This window comes from Mus caroli, unplaced genomic scaffold, assembly GCF_978045245.1.
Source record: "Mus caroli unplaced genomic scaffold, Mus_caroli_1 scaffold_14, whole genome shotgun sequence".
In the NCBI taxonomy this organism is placed as follows: Eukaryota; Metazoa; Chordata; class Mammalia; order Rodentia; family Muridae; genus Mus; species Mus caroli.
The window spans coordinates 22,651,561-22,678,700 of NW_028227269.1; the positions used below are offsets into that span (position 1 = coordinate 22,651,561).

At 44.9% G+C, this 27,140-nt stretch overlaps 2 protein-coding genes across 8 annotated transcripts in view; one reads left to right on the forward strand and one right to left on the reverse strand.

Moving 5' to 3' along the window:
* Positions 1–3,424, reverse strand: part of LOC115032788 (uncharacterized) — a 35,840-nt gene extending 32,416 nt beyond the window's left edge. Inside the window, exons 1-2 of the mRNA XM_085830460.1 lie at positions 3,349–3,424; positions 2,899–3,131 (exon numbers count right to left, since the gene is read on the reverse strand). Coding sequence (XP_085686586.1) covers positions 2,899–3,131; positions 3,349–3,424 — 309 coding nt within the window. The remainder of the gene's footprint in view (positions 1–2,898; positions 3,132–3,348) is intronic.
* Positions 2,492–27,140, forward strand: part of Mboat2 (membrane bound glycerophospholipid O-acyltransferase 2) — a 130,395-nt gene continuing 105,746 nt past the window's right edge. The window contains exon 1 of one of the 7 annotated variants that reach the window (XM_029484759.2): positions 2,492–2,513. Coding sequence is in view for 2 of the 7 variants with exons in the window: in XM_029484755.2 (XP_029340615.1) it covers positions 3,512–3,586 (75 nt within the window). In the remaining 5 variants the exon portion in view is untranslated. Of the gene's footprint in view, positions 2,514–2,719; positions 2,741–2,770; positions 2,794–3,366; positions 3,587–22,559; positions 22,581–26,310; positions 26,433–27,140 lie in introns of those variants that run through there. The other 6 variants (XM_085830259.1, XM_029484754.2, XM_029484755.2 and 3 more) reach the window with 6 other exon arrangements.

Here is a 27,140-nt window from a genome sequence, read left to right on the forward strand (position 1 = left end):
AGTTCTTTCTCATTTAAAGGCTCCTAGTCAAATTAGCAGATACTAGTGGGGAGGCCTCGATCCACTTTATATTCTCATCACTGGGTCTTGACTCAGAATGTTACCTCAACAATCTACTTCCTCATTAAAGACATAAAGATGGAGTATTTTAAAATTTAAGGTGTAGTTGACAAAATGTCTGTATTTATAGTATACCACATGATGTCTTAATACATGTATATAATGAAACTCAGTTAAATCCAGATGCAACAGTTTCATAGGAGAGAAACATTTTTCATTTTTAGAATTAAATTTCTTGAATGGTTAATTTAATACATCAACCTGACTGGGTTGATGAAGGACTGGACAGAGAGTGAAATAGTATTTCTGAATGTGTCTATAAGGATGTTTACAGAAAAGATTAGTTTTTGAATTGGTAGACTGTGTAAGGAAAATTTCTTTCTTCAGTGTAGGTGGTATCATGATTGAACTGAAAACAAAACAAAACAAACCCTCAAAGGTAGAGGAAGAAATATCTGTTTAAGCTGGGACATCCAGATCAACAATTGTGTCAGCACTGGTGCAGCTGACTTTCAGATTCTGAGGGAGTAACAGCTCTCTGGTCCTTAGGCCTTTAGATCTGGACTGGAACTATATACCACATGCGCTCCTGACTGCTTTGCATAAGGCTTCTATGTCTTTATCATCTCAAGCCAGTTCCTTATAACATACTTTCTTCTATATCTTTCTGTAGATCCTGATTAGTCTATTTTTCTGGAGAATTCTGACTAATGTGGTTGTTTATAAATGGTACAATGTATCACAGTTGTAAGCTTTTTGTACATAGTATTATTACTTCTTTTCTTATATAAGGAAAGTGAGGTTAAAAAGGCTCCAAAATTGGCTAGTAAGTAGTGAAGACAGAAAACAAAACAAAACAAAAACCAACCAACCAACCAACCAAAAAAACCCAACCAAAACCAAGATCTCCTGACTCTAAAATCTAAGCTATTATTATAGGCCAAGATACTTGACCTATACTCTGACATAAAATTTCTCAGATGGCTCAAATCTTTCCCATTCTAGATGTTAAAATAAATAATTTCATAAAGTTATAACAGGCACCTAAAAGACAGTTTCTGCTAAAAAGTACTTATCTCTCACTTGGGCCAACACAAGGAAACCAAAAGCAGGAGGGAAGCCTGGCACCTCTGCCTTCATTTTTAAAATCTGACTCCTTTACTTGGAGTCAGAAACCTACTTAACGCTACAGGAAAGGATGCTAATCATTCAGAGAATATCTAAAAACGGGCAACAATTACTTCATCTCCACTCAAGGCTGAAGGCACAATAAACTGTCAACTTTTACAATGTCTTGCTCCAGACCTCCTAAAAAGTGTCTGACTGTCTCCAGTTCTAGTCCTAATCCTCCATAGGCATTACTGACTCCAGGAACACAGAGCCTAGCAGACAGTTCATCCCATGACATCACCCTAAAGTGACCTGATTGTCCCACCAAGCAATAAAGCCAGGGGATGACAGGTTAACACCAGAGTCAGGTCTCTATTAAAGGAGTCACCCCCAATAGAAACTATGTTCTGTCTTTTTCTAAAAGAATAATCCGGCCTCACAGAATTCCTTTGGTAGACAGTATTTGTTCTAGGATTGTATCTTATGCTGCCTACTTTAGGTTGCAATATGTTTCTAACACCCACTTTTTAAGGTTTTAAAATGGTATTTTAATTTTTCCCTTCAGTTTGTATGTTCAGCCACCTGTACACTTTCTCTACAGGTCCCTAAAGTGGGGGGGGGGGAGGGGGGAGGAGACAGAGACAAAGAGGTCCTCGCTCCAAGGTTATATTAATAGAGAGGTCCAGACTTGGGACTATTTTAGGAAGTAGATTATTGGACAGGTTTGATTTCTAATTGGTCCCAGCTAGTTGGAACACAATATTAAGAGTGAAAGATTTCAATTATTTTTTCCTCATCCTCTAAAAGACTACCTTACTAGGACTCAGCTGTTCACCCAGAGAATATTAGCAGGAGACTATCCGAACTAAATTCAATCAGCCCTTTTTCAGAGAGAGCTGAGTCCACAGCCAGGTTTCCTGAAGCACTACTTGCGCTCTTACTACTGAAGCCTCTAGAGTGGTCCTTGAGGAAGTGGTGTACCTAGTAGTTGATGGCTATTCTGGAGTGGGTGTTAAACCTGAGAATGAAGAGGGCCTTGTCTTTAAGAGGTCAAAACTGGGGCTAAATTAGTTGGATCTCAGCCCCCCCCATCCCCCACACTGTTATTTAGCTCTTGGTTAAGTTATGTAATTTTTCTGAAATTCAATTTCCTTGCTAGATTGAGGGTGGTTACAATACCTGCCTCACATGGTTGTTGTGGGGACTCACATAAGTCTACCTTTAAAAGCAGTGTTAGCAGCACATCTAAACCCCCGCCCCCCTTTAAATATTAGTTTCCAAATCCTTGGATTTTGAGAGGACGATGCTGGCGTTTTCCAGGTGTTCCCAGGGCTAGTTTAAAGGTAAGCGATCACATTTGTAGGGCTGACACACTAACTGCCCTCCTGGAATGGAGGTGTGGACACAGCCGAATTCACATCTGGCAGAGAGGCTCGCAGGCAAGAAGGGATGCTTACCAGCAGCCTTTCCTTTGAGGAGGCGGGGCCTTTACATGCCGGCCGCTGGCTACCCAGGCTTTCCCTCGGGCGCTGCCCAGGTCCGACCTGTTTCCCTCTCAGCTGGATGCGCGGTGAGGGCATGGTCCCAGCGCGGCCGATCAGGCCCAGGTGGGCGGCGGGTGAGGTAGGACCACCCGGGTTTCCGCAAGTTTGGGCAGCCCAGGAGACAAAGGCACTTTCTGCTTTGGGGTTCTCGTAGCGCGTCTCCCTGAAGCTCCCAGCCCCCTACCTTTGTTCCCAACTTCCCCCGGCGCTGCAACTCTTTGTCTGGCCGCCATCCCGAGCCCCTTTGTTGTCCACCGTCACTGCCAGTGAGGGGTGGGGACGGCGCCCACCATTCCTGAGAAAGGAAGTGAGCAGAGGCGGAGGCAAAGCCGCCCTCACACGCCCCCACCAGCGAGCTTGACTCTCGGTCGCCCTCGGGCGACAGCCACGGTCGAGCCTCAGCCCCTCGCCGGGGTCCTCAGCACAGAGGAGGGGCGCGGCGAGGCCAGCGTCCTCTGATTGGCTGCGGGAGTCGGGGCGCTGCGACGCCATTGGACCGCGGAGCTGTCTGGCGCACGAGTGCGCGAGGTGGGGAGGGGGCTCTGGAAGCTGCTGGAAATCGGGCCGCCGGGCGGCGTGAGGGGGCCGCGCGGCTGGGTGGGCGGGGCGCCCAGCAGTGGGCGGGGTCACTAACTCCGCCCACTGCCCCTCCCCGCGCGGCTGCTCCGACCGCGGGCGGCCGAGGGGCGGGCGCGCCGCTGCATCCCCATCCTCGGCGTAGCTCGGCACAGAGCGAGCGAGCAAGCAAGCAAGCGGCGACTGGCCGGAGCGGGCGGACGCAGCGCCGAGGCCCGGCCATGGCCACCACCAGCACCACGGGCTCCACCCTGCTGCAGCCCCTCAGCAACGCCGTGCAGCTGCCCATCGATCAGGTACCGGCGTCCGGGGCGTCGTGCCCTGGCCGCCTCTGCCGGCCGCGGTGCCACCCGGGCGGGAGCAGGGTGGGGGCTGGGGCCGGGACCGCTGTGCCCGGCTCCCGGCGGGGCGGGGGCTCGCGGCTGGCCTTGTCCCCTCGGCTGTCGCTCCGGCTGGTGCCTCTGTGCCCACCCAGCCTCCCATCGCCGCCCGGGCGGGGGTGGGCGCGGGCGGAGGCTCGGCGACAGCCCGCCGGGGAGGGCTAGACAGACGTGCGCGTGTGCATGCTGTCGCTGCCGGGCCACCGGGCGTCGGACCCGGGAGTCCCGGGACCGGTGGACCTGGGACTGTTGCCGGTTATCGGGAGACTGAGAATGGTTTGGTGCCGAGTGCCCAGGACACGGCGTGGATGGACGAGGCTTAAGCTCTTCTGCACTTGGGGACAGTTTGCATTGAAGTGTGGCTCAATAGACGGAGAGGCAACAGTTTGGGGGAAGACAGGTTATGAAGAGAAGTCAACGTGACTTCACGATGCTAGGGTTTCTGGTGAAAAAGTTGCAGCTGTGGATAGGAGCAGCCATCCTGCCCCCTCACCCTACCCTCAGAGAAGCATTTGACACTAGGGAAGGCTGGCATTTAAATGAGGCCAGTCGAATTTGATTGTTTAAAGGGCCTCAGGATTACTGAAATAAACAGCATTGGGATGGAGAAAGCAGCGCCATTTTTATTGAGCAAAGGAACTTTGGAAGTCTGTCCTGAGAGAGGTCTGGGAAAGTTGTTGGTGGGGTATGGTTAGATAGTTGGTCTAGCTCCAGGACTGAAGGTAATTGACTTTGGAAATTCTGCCTAACATTATTTCTGATCTGGAGGTGTTTGCACTTTCCAGGGGCTACGGGCTCAGCTTGAGTAGCTGCTAGTGGTATCTTAAGGTTTTCGTGTAAAACACAGGATTCCTCTCTGGACTTGAGCTGGAGGTGACACCTGAGCTGAACACTGTGTGCTCCATGCTTTGTGCTTCACTGTTTAAAATAAAATATACTGAGTTAAACTGTTCTGCTCAGTGTTTAGGTCTGACTTCTTTCCTTTATTTCTCTCATAACTTTTCGATTAATAGTGAAATACCTGTTCTCCACACAGCTTAAACAGCGGTTGTGGTGTGTGTCATGCTAATAGATTATAAGAGTGCCCCAAGTGGAATGATTCCTTTAATTCACAGAATTAGTCTTTGTTTATTAAGTTGATAATAATCAAAGGCTTTGGATACTCTCAGTTCTGTGGAGGAGTCTCACTATTTCCTAAATGGAATGGTGGCACCTGACCTCTAGGTGTGTGTTACACTTCTGACTTCAATAGGTTGTTCCCAGCCTACCAGTGCAGGCAGGGCAGGATCTTCTTGCTAATGAGAAACGTGTGTGTGTGTGTCTGTGTGTGTGTGTGTGTGTGTGTGTCTGTGCGTGTGTGCGCGCGCGCGCGCTCTTATATCTTTTTATTCTTTTGGTGAGGCAGATGATTGTGTATTCTCTCTGCCATAGCCCTATTATGCTAATACTTTTAAACTTCTATAAAGGATCATAACTTTTAAAAGTAATCTAATATCAGTAAGCTCCTTTAAACATCTCAGCAGTCCAGAGAAAGTTCTTTGTGGAACTGAAGTGAGCAAGCAATCCACGGAAGGTGACCTGAGTTAAGACTGACTTTATCAGCTAGAGGTCTTGTCTCTGTGTCTTAGATAATCTGCATCTTCTTGTCTACGCTTGAAGTCTGTAGAGCCCGAGTTTATATGGCCATTTGTGTAACACAGTTGCTCTGTGATAAGCAAATCTTAGGAATATTGGATTAATCCATACAATCTGTACTTTTCACAGCAATAATTATTCCTGTGAATACCAAAGAATCTTCATGATGATGCTCTTGGAGTAGTTAACAGACATTTTAGAATTAAGCCAATCAGAAACATTTCATAACACATGAACAGTTGAATCCATGTTGAAAGAAAGTCTAAGACTTGGCTGTAGTCAAATAATGTAATTCTATAGGAAAGAAAAAAGACAAACCAGGAAGTGAAAAATTATAACTTGCTATGTGTTCATTTGGTGTGTGCCAATTTACACTGTTTAGGAAAATTAGGAAATTATAAAAGCAGTTGTTTTAGGAAGTAATAAAATGTGAACTTTTTACTACTGTATTGACTTGGCACGCTGAGAACCTAGTGCCCTTGCTGCTGAAGTAACAGGAGGAAGAAATGTGTTGTCAGGCAAAGCAAAGGAACAGAAGATCTTGCCTTAGGCTGGAGAATCTTTATCTTTGCTAAGAATTACAGAGTGACCTTGAAGTAGCTGAAGTGCTGCTCAGTAGTCTTTAAATGAAATTAAAGCATGAACTAGTGGTATCTGGGAGATGATGAGATCTTTAAGATGGGAAATGCCTGGCCCCCCGGCGTTTTGCTCTTTAGGTCCTGTTTTCCAAGTGACTTCCTTCCTAGTATAATTCCGAAGGTCTGAAGAAAGGAATGTGTGGAGGTGCGGTTTGAGAGAGGAGCCATCTTGAGGACCAGTTGTGCCAAAGAAAAGGAGCAATTGTGGGAGTCCCAGGAGAGATCAGGTGTCTCCATATCACGGGGCTTCTGTTCCTTATAAGTTGCTGATGTGGGGTTTTAGACTCCAGAGCAAGTACCAAAATGAAACTAAGAATAATGTCACGGATGATCAACCTATATATATATATTTTTTTTTTTCTAGTTTCTTTTTCTTTTTCTTTTCCTTTTTTTTTTTTTTTTTGGTTTTTCGGTTTTTCGAGACAGGGTTTCTCTGTGTAGCCCTGGCTGTCCTGGAACTCACTTTGTAGACCAGGCTGGCCTCAAACTCAGAAATCCACCTGCCTCTGCCTCCTGAGTGCTGGGATTAAAGGCGTGTGCCACCACGCCCGGCAACCTATATATTTTTTTCAACATCTTATACCATCTATTACATTTGCTTGGCCTTGCTCTGAGTTATCATGAGATTGCTTTCTAGTTGTGACCCCCCACCCCTTCTCCCTCCTTACTTCCCATGATTACTGCTGTGAAACTGGGTAAATAGCCAGTATATTAACCAGTGGAACACTGGTTAGAGATGAGCCCAGAAACAGCCCCTTGACATAGGAGTCATTGTTTTATAGATTATGTGCCAAACTCTTGGGACAGGGAGAAGACAAGAAGTGGGGACTTGTGGTGTTTTGAAAGGTTTGAAAGGAAGGAGAAAGAGATGTGTGGGAAGAAAGGTTAGATGTTACCAAGCAAGCACAGCCCAGTAGTGTCTATAATGCCCAACACTTGAGGGTTTGGGAAGTGTTTCCATGTATTCTACATCAGTCCTTACACCTCTGGAAGTCAGATATCGAACCTGAATTATTTAGTTCATATACATATGTGCACATGGCCATGCTTTTAAGTCTTTGCATAGACTGTCAGCTTATTTTGTAGTTTTAGTGTGGGAGAAATACTTTGGATATGTCTTTGTTTTAGAGCCGAACCTTTTGGCAGTGAAGGTGAGAAGAAGTAAGAACTGTCCAGAGTTCCAGATATTGGTATGCTAGTGATTGTGGGTTGAGATAGGGAACCCAACCTCTGTGTGTGTGTGTATGAAGGTATATCATATGTGTATGTATGTATACCATATGTGTATGAATATATATCATATGTGTATGAATGTATATCATATGTGTATGCATGTATATCATATGTGCATGAATGTATATTATGTGTATGAATGTATATGTATGTGCACATATGTGTGTGTTTGTATGTATATGCTTATATACTGTGTGTATTTATGTATGTATGTGTGTATATGCATGTGTGCACACACTCGTGTGTAACAGAGAAAGAAATGGGAAGGCTTAAGGAATCTTTGCTCCTTTTTGGTCAGTTTATTGACTTTTCTCTTAAGTGTCCTTCTACCTCACAGAGACAGCTGAAGAGGTGCCGTTTTAGGGAAGAGTTAGTTAAGACTGGCTTTTTTTTGTGTGTGTGGCCAGAAAAAAAAAAAGAGACTGGCTTTTTAAGTCCCCCAACAGGTCTGAACTGTGATGACTGCTTTCATAGATGAAGGAATTGAAAGGAAGGTCTTCTAGGTAAACACAATGAGGAAGGAGAGCCAAGTTTGCATGTTCTAGGCTTAGCTCTGAGCTGCAGATAGAACTCATCTATCTACAGATGAGCTAATTTTATACTCGTAAGGGTCTGTCTCTATCACAAGATCATGTCACGTTCTAGACATGCTACTTCCTGTTTACAGTGTGTGTGTTGACTCCAGTTTAAAATACCATGACATTGTGTTTAGGGGCTGATTAAAAAAAAAAAAAGCCCCAAACTTGGAGGGATATAAATCGAAAGGTAGGGGAAGAAAGAGAAAAGTGGACTAAGAATTTGAGGCAGCTTCAGTAGTGAAGAACTGAAGCTGCCTAAAGTTTAACCTAAAGCTAAGGAAAAGGTTCATGTTCTGGAAATGCTGTTAAATGTAGTGTCCCTGGATCCTGCCCGGTGCTCTTCATTAACAGGAAGTCCCAGTCTGTGACAGTGGCTTGGAGTTCCCTGAGTAGGGTGGGGCCTTGCTCTGCCCATTGCTTGCTCTTGGGCAGTTACCACGCTTGCTCATTCTTTCATATGCACCCCGTCTCTGTGTAGCCTTGGCTGTCCTGGAACTCTGTAGAGGCCGACCTCAAACTCACAGAGATCCACCTGCCACTGCCTCCTGATCAAAGGTGTGTGCCACCACACAGGGCTCACCTGTGGCTCCTTAAGTCCAATTTTCCTCCTCTGTAAAGTCAGAGTTACTAAGCACTATGCACCACTATGTACTCATAGATTATCATGAAACAGAATCGGTATAACAGCCTGGCTCCCATAGATGTTTGATGCACAGCTTCTCCTTGATTATTAAAGACTTACATTTTGTATTTTTATTTTCAGAATTGCATTCTTAGTCTTCAGAACTTTCTTAGGAAAGGAAACTAGGAAGCTCTTGTCAAGTTTTTTTTTTTTTATCCACACACTGATTGAAGCAGGATTAAATTGGAGTAAAAAGTGTTTTGCTGCCTCCTTATTGCTTCAGAGTTCTTTGTGACTTGATAATGTCTCTTCTGACGGCCCTGCCTCTCTAAGTGCACACAACTCTAGCCTCTCTCTGTTTATTAGGTCGGGGTGTGGCTGACTTGAAGTACTCAAAATAACTCACACACAGCCTTCACCTGCAGTCCAGTTTAACAGGTGGGATTCTGCCAGGATCAAATCTTGTAGTGTTTCTTTCAAAACAAGGTACATCTGTGAGCCTCAGAAGAGAGATCATTTGGTGCTGTTGAGAAGTGAAGCCCTCCCTCCCTCCCTCGCCATTTAGAAGCTGATGTGTGGAGAGTTAGAGTTGAGGTTCAGTGATTAGAATTGTGACCAAGGACACGCCCCTCTCACCACCGCTTCCCATCCCTTCCCGGGGCACCTACATTCAGGCCTCTTGCTGCTCTCATCTGTGACCCATTCCTTATTGGAACCTTGGGAGCATTATAGATCTGGCAGACTTCTGAGACGTGCGTTCTGCCCGCTGCTGCGTGTATCCATTGGGTGCTGGTAGGAGACAGATTGAACAGGGAAACCAGAGAGACTTAGGCGCTTAGAAAGATGTGGTGGGCGTGGGCAGAGAGAGCAGCAGGGAAGGAGATGGTTCCCAGATCAGTTGCACTGTGAGTTCAGGGGCAAGAGGAAGGGAGAGGCAGCACCCCAGGAGGAGGGTGGTCAAGGAACAGGGGTGCTTGGCACAGAGTTGAGGCCTCTAGCTGAAGGGCTCAACCTAGAGTGAGTCTGAGGGGTGGCAGGACACCTCTCCCTTTCCTCCCATCTTTGGGTCTCTTCTGGGGCCTGCTGCAGAGGATGGGTGAAGCCCTGGGGACATGGGACAGAGCTGAAAGTGGAGCTGGAGGGATGCGTGGGTACCACCCAGCACTACTGCTGAGCTGCTTCTCCTGACTGAAGGACAGAGGAGGAGCCCCGCCCAGGTGGCCTCACACCCTTCTCTTAGTCCCTTCCCCCTACACTTGGAGAGAGTATTTGACTCTTTTCATCTTCCTAGGGCCTGCTCAATCTTTAGAACCATTGTCCTAGGCCCTGTCTTTGACAAATCCCCTGGCAAACATGGGGAAGTGCAGCACTCACCTGTCACTTCCTTGTTTAAACTGTCACTGCTTCCATGTTGCTGCAGCAGTGCTTTCTACAGTGTGGCTGAGCCCATTTGTGTCAAAATCACTTGGGACTGTTACAAAAAAGTAGGTGTTCCCTGGCTCTACCCAGTCCTGGAAATGAGGGCCAAGGAATGTGTATTTTGACAGTCCCCCCCCGAGCCCCCAATATTCCCCATCCCCATCAGAGGTAGAGATCTGGGTCAAATATTTCAGGTACTTTCTATTACTAAAGCGTTACAAAAATATGGCCTATGGGGCTGGAGAGGTGACTTAGTGGCTGAGAGCACGGACTGTTGCAGGAGACTTGAGTCAGTTTTCCTGCGCATATATCTGGTGACTCAAAGCCTTTGTAACTCTAGCTCCAGGGTATGCAGCACCTCTTCTGGACTCCACAGGTGCCTGAATACACGTGCACATGTCCACACAGAGAAACATAATTCAATTAAAAAAACAAGAAGCAGAGCTTAGGCTATAACCTCATGGTAGAGGGCTATGGGCTCTGCTTCTTGCCCATGCAGAAGGCTGTGGGTTTGATCCCTAGAACTGGAAAAAAAAAGGAGGAGTGTTTTTAAAGTCTTTAACAAAGCAACGCACAATTCCCAATACACAATGCAGTTTAATGGTTGATAATCATAGCTATATGAAAAATGAGATTCAGAGTGCACTCTAGGCCGTGTGACCCTGGCATGGAACAGATTTTTGACTGAATAAAGTGTGTATTTTCTCTCGGTCAGTTCTGCCACGTTATCTCATGGCTGTATGTACAGCTTCATATGTGGAAAGTGCTGGAAGTTTAGATCTGGTGTCCTTCCCGAATGTGACGTTTGGGCCTACTGGTCTTCCTGGTGGCCTGGGGGAGGACATACTCCATCCATTCTCCCTGCGTGCTCTGGGAAGCACTGACCTAAGGTCAGGCCTACTCCCTGTGAAGGACGGCTTTCGGAGGCCTTGCCCCCTGCAGCACCCACGTACCCTCCAGCAGGATCCAGAGCTGTGCGTGTAGACGTGGGGAGTGAATTCAGCCCTCACCCGATATGCAAGCACTAGCTCAACTCAGTAAACTTGGGTGGACCCATGTCTGACAAACCTTTCTTAGTATTTATCTAAGGCCTGTGTCTTCCTGAGGGTGCCTTGTGTCCCTTGCTTTTCTTTTAGGTCTCTTGTATGTATGTGTAATATGTCTGTGTTGGTGAAACATATGTGCTTAGAGTATGTGTGATGCTTCGTCACCAGGCTGTGAGCACTGCTGGTGGACTGGTGACGTGGTCCCCTTTTGGAGAGCTGTCTTTCATGACCCATGTAGCCCCTCTGTAATGAGGCCTGTGCCCAGAGAAGAAAGACAGCTGTCACTCTGTCTGCCTCTCAGCTCTGGAGCTGTTACGAATCCTTATCATTTCCATTCTGTGTCCTCCAGGTCTGGGTCTGCCTTGCCAGGTTCCTGGCCACGTTCCTCTGGTTCTCATCAAAGGTGGCTTCCTTCTGACTCTAGGAAGCAGACTTTAGAGAGGTTCTTCTGATCTAGGGGTCTTCACCCTTGTTATTCAGGGCCTCTGTAATTAGCCTTATATATGTCCTTCTAGAATCTGCTCTGGTGGCACCTGTAGTATTTAACTTGGCTTATTCTTCAGGACACTGTGTATTCCTTAAGGATAGGACCTGTTGTCTCCTGCTTAGGGCTTTCCTTGTGTGGAGGGAGTATGGACCAAGAGTGATGAAGGCCTTTGACTATGCACTTGACAACTTATCTCTGTAAGCTTCAGGGTCCTTTTCTTTTCCTTCTTTTTTCTTTGAGACAGGGTTTCTTTGTGTAGCCTTGGCTGTCCTTGAACTCATCTTAAGGACCCACTCTGCCTTTGCCTCCTGAGTACTGGAATTAAAGGCATGTGCCACAGTGGCTTGGCTCACCCCTCCCCTCCTTAAGACAGAGTCTCACTGTGTAGCCTTGACTGTTCTGGAACTCACTATGTAGACCAGGTTGGCCTCAAACTCTGCCTGTGCTGTCTGAATGTTGCGATTAAAGGCGTTTGACACCATGCCTGGGTCAGTTTCACTGTCTATAATATAGGGGCACACAGTAGGTTGCAACTAGTAAGAGTGAGTAGTTATCAAAAATATAAGCAAATAAATTCCAGAGCATGGGCACATGCATATTACTAACTTTGCAGGCTCTCTTTCAAGCTCTAGGGAGGCCAGAGCTTGTATATAACTCCAGTGTAGCCTTTGGATTTTTCAGAACCTTTTCAGCCATCCTTTAGATAAGTGTATGCCAGGCAGCATCCATGTAGTGACTGGTGTACTCACAACACCGCAGCCCCGAGGAGTTCATGGACAGGGAGAGGAGGAGTCCCAGTGTCCCAGGGCACAGGCTGGGGTCTTACTGATGGTGTCCAGGGCATTCCTAGTGATCAGCCACAGCACCTTCGCTGTCCTTCCCAAGGGCAGCTCCACTTTCCTGGCTGGAAGCTGCCCTCTGTCTCTTAAGAGTTGGTGTATGGCCTGGACAGCGTCTCAGGGGTCAGGATTCTGGAGGGACAGCTCAGACGATCTCTGTTAGTAGGCACAAGCCCCTTTGACTGACTTTAGCATTTCCTTCCAGTAGGAAGTAGGGGCTGAAGGCAGGCAGAACATTGAAGATGAGTGAGTGATTAAAAAAGGAGCCGAGCATAACTGTACGTCTTCTGTTGGCGTTCTCAGCTCAGGGGTCGTACTGTTTGGGAAGGGAAGCGTTAGTAACAAGTTAATCTAGGGATCGAGACAAAAGAGGTCTTCAGATCGCACAGTTTTTGTAAGGATCAGAATCCTGCCACGTGTAGTGTCCCTTGCCTGTATAAAGCAAGATCCTCCAGAAGGACTCCTTTGGGGTAATGTCCAGGTCCTCTGTAATTCTTGTTTCTACCACCCCATCTTGTCCAGAGCAAGCCTAGCATGGCCAGCAGGGGGTGAGGTATTGGAAGATGTTTTCAGGTCATCCCAAAGGAACAGACTAACTGGTATCCTTGGGGCATGAGGAAAGTTTTGTTCAGCCATTGACAGCTGCCTACCAGATTTAACACACACCCTGACCAACTCTCCGTGTCCTGAGCTACATAGCTGCTGGTGATCGATCAGCTGGTGATCGATCAATAGTGGTTAAGTAGAACACATCTAACTTAATTACCTACGATGATGTTCTAGATGTTAACCAGGGATAGAAGATTGCTTGACATCAGAAGTTGAGCAGACTCTGGGGGTCATGTCATGGTTGGTGATCCTGTGAGATGACCAGGTCAAGGGGTTAGATGTAATGGCTCATTCCACTCTCTACTCCTACTTCAAGTGCCCAGAGGGCAGGCAAGGAGTGGAGCTGCCTGTGCATCTGCTTCATGTGCAGCTGGGAAAGGGCACCCCTCCCCACCTCTGCTAATGGTTGCCGCAAAGGAATGTTGGCTTGGTGCCAAAACTGCCTTTTCAAAGGGAAGCTGGGAATTTGGTTTTCCAATGGAAGTATGATTTTTAAATTTTGGATAATAATTTTTATGTTTCCCCATTTTAAGTCCCAATAATGTCTCTAGATTAGATTTAGCTAAATGGCTACTTGGAATTATGAAGTTTCTGTCACAGTTTATATTGTGAGTCCACTCTGAAGGGTGCTACTGTATTCTGAGGCTTAGGAACTTTGACAAAGTGGATTAAAGCTAAAGTGGGGCCAGAAGCACCTCTGTGACTCGTAGCAGTATTGGGGGGCAGCCCTCATACTTCACTGTTTCATAAGTTGAACCCTGAGTTGACCCTGGGAAGTTTCCAGTTAAATTGCATTTGGCTGAAATGGTGGCATGTTGGATTTCATCTTGAAAGTTAGTATCCTACTAAAAATGAAGGGCTGACATTTTATGCTATTGTTATTTTTATTCATTTTGTAGATCTAGGTATTTATACTTACTAATTGTTATCAAAATTATCTTATGGAATAAGGCATTAAAAAAAGTGTAGCTAGTGAGAAATCAATTACTATTTGGAAAGGCCTTCGTTGTCTTACAAGCTGTCGTTGGTATTTCCAGTTTTTCTTGAATGTATATTGATTTGGGGCCAGAGTGTTTTTATCACGTGATAACTTTTCAGGCTTTGGAATTTAAGTTTAATCCCCAGGCTGCTTCACAGCCGAGTGCTAGTGTGCCTTTTTAAATACTAAGTCTGACACAGCTGTTCGTATTAGCTGCATCCCCAGAATAGAAGTGACAGAGACAGTGGAGGACGGGCGAAGGGAAGGGACACTTTGGTACCTCTGGAGATAGTCAAGGGCTCCTTAGTAGAAAATGACAATCCTGGGGACTGGCATTGCAGTCCCTGGGTAATGCCAGCTAGTTCTGTCGTCTTTTGTTCTTAGAGAATACTCTCTAGCTGCATAATAATTTGGCATCGCAGCCTTGGGCTTTAGCAAGTGGAGATGGTGATATATTCATCAAAATTGTTGAGCCGTGTGCTAAGATTTTTGATATTCATTGGGGGAGGATTCATTTCTGAAGACTCAGTTTCTTTATAAGATACAAGAAACATACAATAGAGGAGAAATCACAAGTTCCACAAAGGTGTTTGACATAGATGCTGAGTTTTACCACTTAGAACTGTAAAGTAGTGTGTGAGTTTTATTATTACTGTTTTTATTCACTTATTTTTAAGAGTATGACATTGGGTAGGAGATATGTGAGTCCAGGTTTTTGTTTTTGTTTTTAAACTCCTACTTGGAATATCAGAGCTAAAAGATGTTACAGACTCTTTCAACAAAGAAAAAAACAGCCTGGGACAGTGCCAGAAATCTGCTCTTGGAGTCTTTTCCCCCTTTTTGTATTTGTCAAAAGTGTGAACCTCTAGAGAATGATGAACATATTAGAGTTCTATTTCTTGTTTTGTCCATAACTCCAGATTTGGTAAATGCTTGGCAGGGGAGTTAGCTTATAAAATGAAGGAGAAAGGCGGCACCAGGTCAGTTTGCCCTGGTTAGACGGGTGACCCCGGCCAGCAAGCAAATACCCGCCTCAACTTCATAGTATAAGCAGTGTAAGCAGTGTGTGGCCGGCCGGGCCAGGCGTGGAAAAGGAAGGGGGACTGTTCTGTGTCTTGCTGTTATTATATCAGGAAAGATAGACTGTGATACAAACCATGAACCTTGGATCTTGAGCTCAAGTAGGCTTTCCTCTGGCCAGAGACACCATCCTGGACTGTGTAGATTTGGCAAGTGTTGTCTGTGTCAGTGTTAGTGATTGCATCCTGACGAGTTTGCTATTACTTAAGATGGAGAGAATTACCATTTGTTAGTAAAGATGGTGGCAGAGGATACGTTTCTTATTTATTGAGTGCCATAGGTCAGTGCTATGAATCAGGAGCTGTAGTAAGTCCTGGAGAGATTCGGAGAGTAGGGGCATACTTAGTGGGCGAGAAGGACTGACAGATATTTACAGCATGTGAATCAGAGTCAGAAGACAGCTGTGTTAGAGTTTGGGTAAGGCTGCCACAGCAGTGACCCAGAGAGAGAGGTAGAGGGCAGGGGGAGGGAAGAGAGAGGAGGGAGATCCTCACAGAACAGTTGTGGCATAAACTGGACATGAATGATATCTGCTCCACCTGCTGATATAAAGTCCCTTGTTCCATGTCACAGGTGTTACCAGCCACACTGAGGCTAGCTTATGTTAGGCAGCTGGGTTTGTATGAGAGTCCCCTGCAGCCCTTGTTAAAACAGTGGTTTTCCATAATGGCTGTGTTAATTTACATTTCCGCCCACAGTACGCTAGGATCCCCTTCCCCCACGTCCACGCCAGCACTTGGGTCTCCTGTCTTTGATGATAGAGCTCTTCTTGCTGGAGTGAGGTGGCATTTCTCCATCTCTCCGGTGCCTTTGATTTGCATTTCCCTGATGATGAGTGATGTTGAACATTTGTACTAAGAAAATTTTACACGGGACAACAGTATCATCCGGCAGTTGTACAACTGTGTGTAAATGCAGAGGAAACGAAATCTGCGTGTTGAAGAAACATCTGCATTCCCGTGATTATTGCTGCATTAGTCACAATAGCCAAGAAATGAGAACACCCCAGGTGTCTGTCAACTGATACGTGGAGGAAGAGAATGTGCTACATATACACAGGGGAATCCTGTCTGCATACACACATGGGAATCCTGTCTAGCCGAACAAAGAGTAAAACCATGCCATGTATGGTAGCATGGGTGGAACCAGAAGATGTTATTGTCAGTGAAATAAGCTGGGAGAGAAGGAGGTGCAGTGTGAACTCACTTAGAAAGTCCACCTCGGAGTGTGTAATGGCTCCCAGCATGTAAGGATCCAGTGTGCTGATGGACAGAAGGTAACTATAGGTAACAGTGATGGGCTGCGTATTTTGGAAAGCCAAAGGGAGAGCGTTGATGTTTGCACCATAAAGAAATGCTGTCTGAGGGGGCGGTAAAATAAGTGTGACCCAACGGAAACTCTGTACAACCTATGTGTGTATTGAGGTGTCACATGGCACTCCATACATACGGATGTTTTCAAAGTTCTCGTGTGTCAGTGAAAACTAAGTGTAAAGTAAGCGGGTGGGCTATACCATCAGGGGTTCTGATTTAGTGAGGCAGAGTTGGATGGTTGTGTCTTAAGTTTATAGGTGATGCTGTCAAAGTTCCCAGACATTCATTGGATGAGAAAGATAGGGGTCCCTGCTTACATGGCACAGACATTTACTTCTGCTCATGTTGCTTTGCAAGACCTTTGAAACATGGAAATGGAGCTGAGGGTGGCTAGGAGCTATAGCCAGCTGCAGCTCTGGTACAGTGGAGCCACTGGGCAGGCTTGCCTCAGCCTGGACCCATCTAAGGTGTGTGTGTCGGTGTGTGTTCATATATAGAAAATAAGTGTGTTGCTCAGGCTGAAGGATACATTCTTTTTTTTTTTTTTTTTTTTCAGGCTTCTCTGAGCAAAAATACAGCTTGCAGAGAGGAACAGTGTTTGTGTAACTCGGGCTCACTCCTTCAGCAAACATTGGCCATGTGCTAGGCTTTTCAGTTTCAGAGAGTAGAGAAAGAGTAGGCAGGGTCTGATGATATGGCTAATTAACAGCCAAACACTGGGGCTAGAGAGATGGCTGGCGGGTTAAGAGCACTTACTCAAGACCTAAGTTTGATTCCCAGCATGCACAGACTACTCACAACTGTCTGTAACTCCGGTTCTGTGTGGAATCTGACCCTCTCTTCTGCCCTCTGCAGGCACCAGGCATGGATGAGGTACACAGAGAAGCATGCAGGGGAAAACACACACCCTAAAACAAACCCCAATTGCACCTGACATTCAGGAGCCAACCTATGCTTGCTTACCGTGAGGAAGGTGTTTATGCCTCCCGTTCTCAGAGCTATCACACACCAAGTGCTCTGTGGATGGCCCTGCTGTTGTCAGGCAGCCTTTTATGCAAACTGTCTGTTTGCATGAATAACACTTCCTCGGGGAAACCCCTGGCCTGGCGTGGGCTGACTGCCACTTGAATGCCCCTGGATGCCACACTTGTTCCCATTGTGAAGAAGTTGTGTGTTCCCAGGTGGTTGTGGTTGCTTACACAGTTTCTGGATAAATTCACAAGTGTCCCAAGTAGCTATCTTCCCAGTTACCTTCCAGAGAGTTGGGGGACCTCTGATTCTCATCTCCTGTAGCTGGCTTGTTATGAATGACTGCATTTTAGTGGGCTTGGTGTCAGTCAGTGCCTTGGGCTTTCTCACGAGCGGACATTTATGTCTCTGGTGGGATAGGGTCAACGTCTGAAAGCCCACTCTATGCTCACTTGAAAATGAGTTCATCAGTTTGCCTTGCTGGTTACTAAACGGCACCAAAAAGACCAAAGTTGTTGGTTTAGCACTGGGCACGTTCTCAAAAAACTAATTCTGAGGAGACGTACCCCAAGCATCTTTCCTGTAGACTTAGCGGGCTCATATCTGAGCTAGCTCACGTGAGCTAAGAGGTGTAAGAAGAGTGGACTATGGGAAAAGCTTGTTTAAAGTCTGTTAAAAGAGGGACTCAACCCTGCAGGGGTCCAGTCTTCACCTGGTGTTAGGATGATGTTAAAGCCACACCTAGGCAGATCACTGAGACCCTCTCATTATTCCTGCAAACAGTTGTTTGTCTTTCTCAGATCCATACAATGTAAGAGTCAGAGGAGCTCTGACTGTTGACTTCCCGGTTAGTGAGAACTGTGGATGTTAGGGTGCCCCCCCACCTTATGCCTCCCCTTTCTTCACATTGCTTACATGGTTTTTGTTACTCATGAGTTTGAGGTTTTTTTTTTTTTCCCTTTGAGAAATTGTTCTGGCAGAGCTACCATTTTGCTTTTAACCCACAAGATAAGAAGAATTCACCAACAGCTTTTTCACGAAGGACCGTTTTTATGACAACCGAAACCAACAATCAAAGGCGGTTCTCGAAGTTCATTTAATGCTAGCACATGAAATGGTTTCACAAATGGGAATATTAGGGACAGTAATTTTACAGGAAAATAAGTGTGTCTTAAAGGATCTAAGGTCCTTGCTGAGGTTGTTTGTGTGAGTCCTCTCTCAATAGTCATTTGTTTTCCATTCATAGCTCTGTCTTCATTAGCTACCACGGAATTTTACTCTTGTAGAGACAAGTGGATTTGTATGTTAACTGGTAGCTGGTGAATGTATCAGGCACAGAGGCGATTTGCATGCTGAATTGCATACATAATGATTATATGTAATTGAAGCTAATATTGGTTAACAATAAACACGCACGATATGCATGGTTTATATTATTATTTTCTGATCAGAAATGATGGCAGCTTGGACTGTGTATAGATGACCACTGATCAGTGTGGACTTAGGGATGCTTTGAGTGACTAGGAGGCAAGTAGTAGCCAGAGCCAAAGCCAAAGCAGAGTCGTGGACTTGGGCTCAATGGCAGAGCAAACCCAAACTTCAGTCCCTCTGGAAGAAGTGAGATGAAGTTAGCTATTTTGTGTTCTGACCCCTCTGTGAGTATTGGCACATGTTCGTTTCCATTTTGTCTGTTTTGATATTACTGCTGAAGTAGGGATCTGAGTTTACATTGTATTTTTTAACCTGATATAGAAGGTCATGTCTCTTTATTGTATAACCTACAAAAGTAGTTAAGTAAGGAGATTTCAAAATCAAGCATTATTCTCCATCCACAGGCAATTTCCTAGACTTACTAAAGTTACTGTGTGTGCACGCTTGTGCACCACAGAACACAGAGGGCCGCTCTCAGGACTTGGTATCACCTTACACTTCCTCGTTTCCCCTGGTCCGCTTACTCAGGGCTAGCTGGCCCCGGAGCTTCTGGGTGAGTCTTCTGTGTCTGTCTCCCATCCCGAGGTGGAGTGCTGGGATTCCAAATGCTTCCACTGTATCAAACTCATCTGGCCTGTGTGGCAAGAAGCCTTTGGAGCCATCTTGCCAGTCTGTTAATTTGTTTTACTTTCTTTAAAGGGAGTAGGTAGAGTTAAACAGAATTAGGCTCACGTGGAATATGTTGTTTTTGTGAACTTGGTTTTTGATTTAACATTGAGAAAAGTCAGTGCTTTCTAAAGTATGTGTGGTGGTGAGCTACACATTGTGTTATTCCTCAGTTTGTAATCTCCGCTGTCCTGAACTTGCAGGAGGTTTCATAGGCCTGTACTGCTTGCATCTGTTACTCTCTCAGCAAGAGGTTTCTTGAGTTTAAAGCAACTCAGAAAATCACTAGTTGTGTTTTCAAACTTATTTAACATTGAACTTTTCAGTTGTTACAGTTTATTGGTTTCAATATTTTCACTGCTCTGGGCTCTCCATGCCTCTGCCTTGTAGACGAGGTTCTGCTCTGTAGGACTGGACTGCTCGGCTTGTGTGGCCCAAGGTGCCTCCCCCACAGTGCCTGGGACTTGGTGACCTGGATGGGAGGACTAGGGACTTGCTTTATCAAGCTGTGTGGCCAGATCTTCTTTGGCCTTGGCTGAGGGGGATCCTTAGGCTACGTTCTCTCTTTTCTGTCCATGTTTATTTACCAGAGAACTTTCCCTGTATACTGAGCCTTGTGCCAGCCTCTGCAGATATTTGACACATGTTTAGGTGTAGTTTTATGATGATGATATTTTAAATTTTGTAAAAATTAGACCAAATTAATTAAGCCTCCAAATCACTGACCGTTCTATCAGCATAAAAACAAACAAAAGTCCGAAGCATGCTGTTACCTCGAAGCAGGTCTGAGAGTTTCATCATTATGCCTCAGTTATTGGTACTGTTTCTTCATAAGGTTCACTCTGGGATCTCATAGTGCATTGTGGCTGGCTGGTGATCTTCAGGGATGCTGAGAGCCACCTGCAGCAGCACTGCTGTCTGAGCTGTCTGCTTGTTTGGCCCAAGTCACTGTAACTAGGAGCCATGAACTACACAGATAGATACTGACATCTGGCCCCACATCATGTTGCTGATGAGTGGGAACAGTTCTGCTCCTCTTTGATGTCTGAACTGTGGATGATGAGGAAACGAAGAACTGGCCCATCACTTTGGAATTCAAACACCGGGGAGGTAGAGACACCCTTGGGACTCATGAGCTAACACACACATATGTATACATATACACACGTGCAACATACATACACATCTATACATACACGTATACATGTGCACACATATAAACACACATGCATACATAAACACACATAAGATGCTTACTGACCAGCATGCAAGTGCACACACAACATACACATGTGCACACAAGCACATGTACACACACACAGTTGAAAATAAACATTTAGTGTAAATAATACTATGTCGTTTCCTTGTGTGGTTCTCTCTCTAAGATGCTTGTGCGACCACTTCTTTTCCATGATGTAGCTTCCTTCTCGATCTCCTGCATCAACATAGAATCTCCTTCCTGTTTTTTTTTGCTCTTCCCTCTGGTCTTATTTACATATTTGCCTGGTGCCCGAGCAGTCGTGGATTATGACCTCTGATGAGATGACTTCTTTTAGGTTCATTTCTTAAAGTTAACCGTATAACCAGACAGCCAAGTGTCTTGTTTTGGCATTAAATTCAGTGTTAAATTAGTAAATTGTCAACTTTGGGATCTCATTTTTCTTTTTGGGAGACTGTGGGATTCACTGTTATATAAATCAGAAGCTTTCGGCAAGTCACTTAATGGCACTCAGAGATGTAGAAGCCATGGTTCTTGTGGTGGGGCAGGAAGGTGAGGGCACGGTCGGGGTCAGAGTTCTAGGAATATTGTCTCTTGATGGTTTTAGAGTAAATCAGAGAGGCAGACATGGTTCGAATCTGCAGCCCTCATTCATAAAACCCAGAAAAAAACTGGACAGGATGAGGCGCAGGGATTGTGTTGCAGAGTGAGCCTTGGCTTCTAAATTGCCTTACCCCACCCACTTCGCATGTAAAAGTGCTGTAAGAGCCTGAAGTGAGCACCTTCTGCAAGTTGTGGGGTTCAGAGGAAAACCCACTGAGGAAGCCACTCCTCATGGGCGGTGAGGTGGCAGAAGTACTCAGGGGTCCAGAAGCGAGACACGGAAGGGAGAAACATTGAAGAGGAACTTGGGGTCTAGGGAGCAGCGGATTCCTGCAGACAAGCAGAGCTTGGAGTGAGGGCTTAGGAAGGCTCTCTGGACAAAGGGTTTGCAATGTAATGGGTGCTGAAGGACTCCTAGCTGAGATTATCCTGCTGATTCCTGTGTGTCTAGATCCCTATTTTGTGGTATCCTCGGCTGTAATATCACTTTATTACTCTTTATATTGCAGGGAAACTGGCTGGTCATTATAGACTAGCTGGTGTTGGCTTGATGGTGAATAATTGATAACAATTACTATTAAGTATAAAGGATTCTAACAGTGACAGTTAAAATAGTTCCAGATGAATCAAAAAACCTAGCCAAACAAAAATCACACACACACCCTGAATATTTCCTTTGATTCGTGTTTTACTGTGTTTTCTTTTTATTAGTAGGTAGTAATCAAGAAGCCGGGGTATAGCTGAGTAATGGGTAATTTACAGATTTTAATAGCAGTGTACACTTTTTAATTAAAAAGTAATAGCAAAGTAGGAGAGATTTTTGTTGTATTAAACACAGCACAGCTCTGTTTGGATGCTTCATCCTGTAAGGAGTAAGTATTGATGGACAGGGACTCTGCCTGTGTGAAGAAGTCTGTGAGGTTCCATTGAGCCACAGGCCACACAGACAGACAGACACTGGCTCTTTGCCTTCCCATGCTCTGCTAGGAATCCCTATGTGAATCCAATCATCCCTGGCCTCCACTCAGCTCTGTAGTCTGTGCGGCTCTGTGCATGTTTCTCCTTTGTTTGCTTGGTGACAGGTGAAGTTGTGCATACATCCTTATGGATGCTGTTACCTACTTGGGTCCCCAGCCAAAACAAGGTTGCTTCAATCTTCTGATTCCAGAATGAGCGTCCACATGAGTTTTTAAATAATCGTTTCTGACCCTACTGTAAATTAATCACATTTATTTAGTATATTGGTTACTTCTCTGTTACTGTGATAAAACTCCATGACCAAGTCCACTTAGAGAAGGAAGAGTTCGTTTTTGGCTGAGGGTTAGAGTCCATGATGTGGGAGCAAAGGTGTGGGAGCAGGAAGCAGAGCGGTGCCTGAAATGATGGAGTCCTTAAAGTCCCTCAGCCTGCCTCCAATCACATATCTGTCACATTCTTCCTAGACTTCCCAAACAGCACCATCCGCTGGGGACCATGGTTCTCAGCCTTCCTAACGCTGCAGCTCTAAGACAGTTCCTCTTGTTGTGGTGACCTCCAACCATAAGGTTAGCTTTGTTGCTGCTGCTTAACTGTAGTTTTGCTGTTGTTATGAATTGTAATGTAAATAGTTTTGGAGCTAGAGGTTTGAGAACGGGGTTGAACCTTAGACTGGGAGTAACACTGCTCATTCACTCACCTCCTGGAAATGGGAAGAGTCGACTGAGCCTGGTTGTTAGCTTTGGACTCATCTTACAATTCTGGCTTCCCTGAAAAATTGCTTGGTTTTTTTCTATTTTCTTTTTCTTTTTTTCTATTTCTTCATTTTCTTAAATTAGTAATCATTTCACAGGCTACCAGACTATTATGTGGGCTGATGGAGCCTACAAGCTGCCTCCCCATCGTAGCTGGTCAGTATGTGACAGTTCTGACTTTTCATCAAGACTACAGGCAAAGTGGGCAAAATGTATGCTATCATTTCCACAGAGGGAGTGCCCGCCCCTGCTGGGCATCTCCTGGTTACTGACACCATGGGTTTCCTCTGGATGTCTTTATAGCAGCACCATTAGTTCTGGTTACAGGTGGCATGGTGGTCACCCTGCTGCCTGATAGACCCAGCCAGGGTTGCCAGTGGTCAGTGACACCACTCACGTAGCACTCAGATCTGATGACCCTTGTGCCCTATGGTTTCCATGGCAACCCACTCGAGAAATACACTGAGAGGAGCTTCTTAAGTGAGCAGAGATACAAAGCAGAAAGTCTGAGAGTTCATTGAGAGGTAATGAGATATCACTGAAGGGTTGTTTTTTTTTTTATTTTATGCATATGAGTGTTTGCATGTTTATTTGTCTGTTCACCACATGCATACCTGGTGCCCACCAGGGCCAGATTCCCTGGAGCTAGAGGTGTAATCCTGGAACTGGAGCTGCCCTGTGGGTGCTGGGAATTGAACCCATATCTTCTGGAAGAGCAGTCAGTGCTCTTGACTGTTGAGCCCCCTTCTCTATCTTAAAGAATTATGTGTTGGCTTTATAAGCTACTTATTCTAAGCCTGCCTCTCTCTCTCTCTCTCTCTCTCTCTCTCTCTCTATATATATATATATATATATATATATATATATGTATATATGTATATATGTATATATGCATATGCATATATATATGCAAGCAACACACACACACACTAAAAAATAAACTGTTTTTAAAAAACAGGTGGCGGCTGGGAGATGGCTTGGTGAGTAAAATGATTGCCATGTAAGCATGGGGACTAGGGTCATATCCTTAGCACACACAGTACACACACCTATTTTACAGGTAGGCATGGTGGCTCAGAATCTCTGAAGCAAACTGGCTAGCTAGACTACTTGAATTGGTATGCTCTTGGTTCAAGTGAGAGACTTTGCCTCAATTGTAAGGTGAATAGTGATCTAGGAAGTCACTCAACATTGATCTCCCATCTCCATACATTGGCATAATGTATGCCTGTGTAAATGTGAACCCCCGCCCCCACTCACATACCCATCCCACACCTCCACATACCCCTGATAACTAACTGAACATGGGGTCATATACCTGTAATCTCAGCACTTGGGAGGCTGTGGCAAGCTTGTAGAGAGTTCAATGTCAACTCATACAACACAGCAAAACCCTGTCCCCAGCTACACGGGACACTAAGCAGGCGAATCTTAACTTCACAGCCATCCTGGACAGTGTATTGAGAATATATTGCAAAATCAAAAGCAGATATACTGGGGATATAGCTTGGCAGTGTAACCTAACATGATTCCCTGGATTGAATGACTGCATACCTAATAACATCTCTCCACATTGAGTTAGAGGTGGAGGAGGAAGAAGAAACAGTTAATATTGGCAACCATTAGGAAAAACAAACAAACAAACTACTGCCTTTCATTTGGCGGATTGACTTTTGCTGTTTGTTATTGAACCAGGTTCCTCTTGGGTTGTCTGGGCTACCCTGGAGCCTGTGTGTCCTTCTGCCTCAGCTGATCTTATCTGTGAGCACCCCTATCTTAGCCAGTTTGGCATATATGATTTTAATGGTCATTGCTTCTCTTTTGGGAGAAACTTCCAAAGACTTAGTGTAGGCAGGAAAACAGATTTTAGAACTTTTTCTGTATGTTTGTCCTTGAAATGTGGTGTTAAATTTTTGATCTTAAAAAAGTTTTGTTATAAAGTTCACAATTCCTGCTGCTGGTAGAAGTTTGGAAAGTATGTTGCTAGTTTAAAATTTTAATGTTATCGCCCTCAGGGATAACATTTCTCCCTTCAGAGTTTGTTTTTCCCACTCTGCGTGATTTGGGTCATTTTTCTGGAAACTTCTGTGTGTGGTTGCCATGTCAACCAGGTTCATTATGTCTCTTCTTTAAAGGTGTATTTTTATTTTATTTTAAATTATGTGTACTTCTGTGTTTCTGTACACTTCAGTTTGGGTGCCTGTGGAGGTCAGGAAAGGCATGCGATTCCCAGGGACTGCTGTCATTACTGTGGTTATGAATCAGCGAATTGGGTGCTAGGCGTTGACCTGGGGTCCTTTGTGAATGTTGTCTGCACTCTTGACCCCTAGCTCCAAAGGTCAGCATTTCATGAATCCAGGATCACCTTTCCTCATTAGACTTTTCTAAAAGGATTCATTTTTTATTTTATGTGCATGAGTGTTTGCATGTGTGTACCATGTACCACATGCACACCTGGCCCCCTAGGGCCAGAAGTGAGCATCTGATCCCTGGAGCTGGCATTATAATAAATACTTGTGAACTTGTGTGTGTGCTGAGGACTCAACTGAGTTCCTCTGCAGCAGGTGTTCTTAACCACCTAGCCATCTCTTGGTGGGTTCCTGTAGACTTTTATTTTGCTAAAAGTACATATCCAAATACCTCTTTTTGTTTTGTTTTGTTCTGTTTTTGAGTATAGCCCTGGCTGTCCTGGAACTCACTTTGTAGACCAGGATGGCCTCGAACTCAGAAATCCACCTGCCTCTGCCTCCTGAGTTCTAGGATTAAAGGCGAGTGCAACCACGTCCGGCTCCAAATATCTTCTTAAGAATCAGTATGTAGAAATTAAGCCCTCACTCCTTTGCAGTTTGTTTAGAAATACTTTCATAGAATTTTAGGTGGAAAAGAACATTCCCTTAAAACACGAGGCGTTGTGCTGTTAGTTTACAGCATTGTGATCAGAATCATGGAGCTGGTTTACCTCTCTGTGTAGGTGATAGCTTCTCTTTCTTGAAGATTCCTAAGATCTTCTGGTTATCTGATTCTTGGAAACCTCATATGATTGTATCTGTGTGGGTACCCGGAAAACTCAGTGCAAAGATTGATGCTCTTCATCTCTGGGAGCTCTCTGGGATTATTTCTTAAAAGACGAAGACTCCTCTGCTGACTTCACTCCTACCCCCAATTGTTTTGTCTCTGGAATCTTCCTTGGGTTCTAGACTTTGTGTTCAGGTTCTAGATCCACCATTCCTAAAGTATCTGTCTTTTTACCCAAGCCTTTGGGAGACTTTCCCCAAATGTAATTCACAACCTGATGTGTTTAGTAGATTTTCCAAAAACTGTGCTATAGGTATTCCCAGTCATGTATTTTCTTCTAGAACTTTCTTCCTATGTTCTATCAAGGGATGGATGTCATTGACTCCCCTCTTCCATGACCCCAAAAGATAACTGTATGGCTGCTGCAATGAGCAGAATATACTGGAAGTGATGGTGTGTGATTTAATCAGGAGAGGACAGTCTTCCTTGGTGTGCAGCATCTGTCTCTGTTTCTCTTTTTCTTAGAATGTCTGTTCTTGGAACCCAGCTGCCATATTGTGAGGAAGCCAAGCCACATTGGAAGGTTTCCTGTAGCTGTTTGATTCCCCCAGCTAAGGTCTGAGATGTCAGCTCCCATCAACCCCTTGGCATGTGAGTGAATGTACCTTTAGATAAATTCCAGTTCCTGGCTGATGTCAAGTCAAGCAGCTCTGAGCCGTCCCTGCCAAGCCACCCAAGTGGCAGATTTTAGAGCAAAAGAAATGTTATAAGTTTTAGAGTAATTTTTATGTCACCAGAGTTTTTGCTTTCATGGTGACACACTTTAAAACCATTTATTCAAGTTTAATTTATAGATGATATATTACACAGAGCTTACATGCAATGTTTGATCAGTTAACACAGTAGAGGAGAGAACGCAGTACAAGGTTAGATCGGGCTGGTGAGATGGCTCAGCAGATAAGAGCACTGACTGCTCTTCTGAAGGTCCTGAGTTCAAATCCCAGAAACCATTTGGTGGCGCACAACCATCCACAATGAGATCTGACGCCCTCTTCTGCTGTGTTTAAAGACAGCTACATGTACTTACATATAATAATAAATAAATCTTTGGACCAGAGCAAGCAGAGGTCCTGAGTTCAATTCCCAGCAACCACATGATGTTTCACAGCCATCTATATAGCTACTGTGTACTCATATACATAAAATAAATAAATAAATCTTTAAAAAACCAAAATGTTAGATCAACCGAAAGAGATTATCAGTTTGCTTATAACCTAAATATCATAGGAAGACATTATTTTTGTTTTTTTTAAATAATCTATTTACTTTAGAATAATTGTAAATTTATAGAAAGCTGAA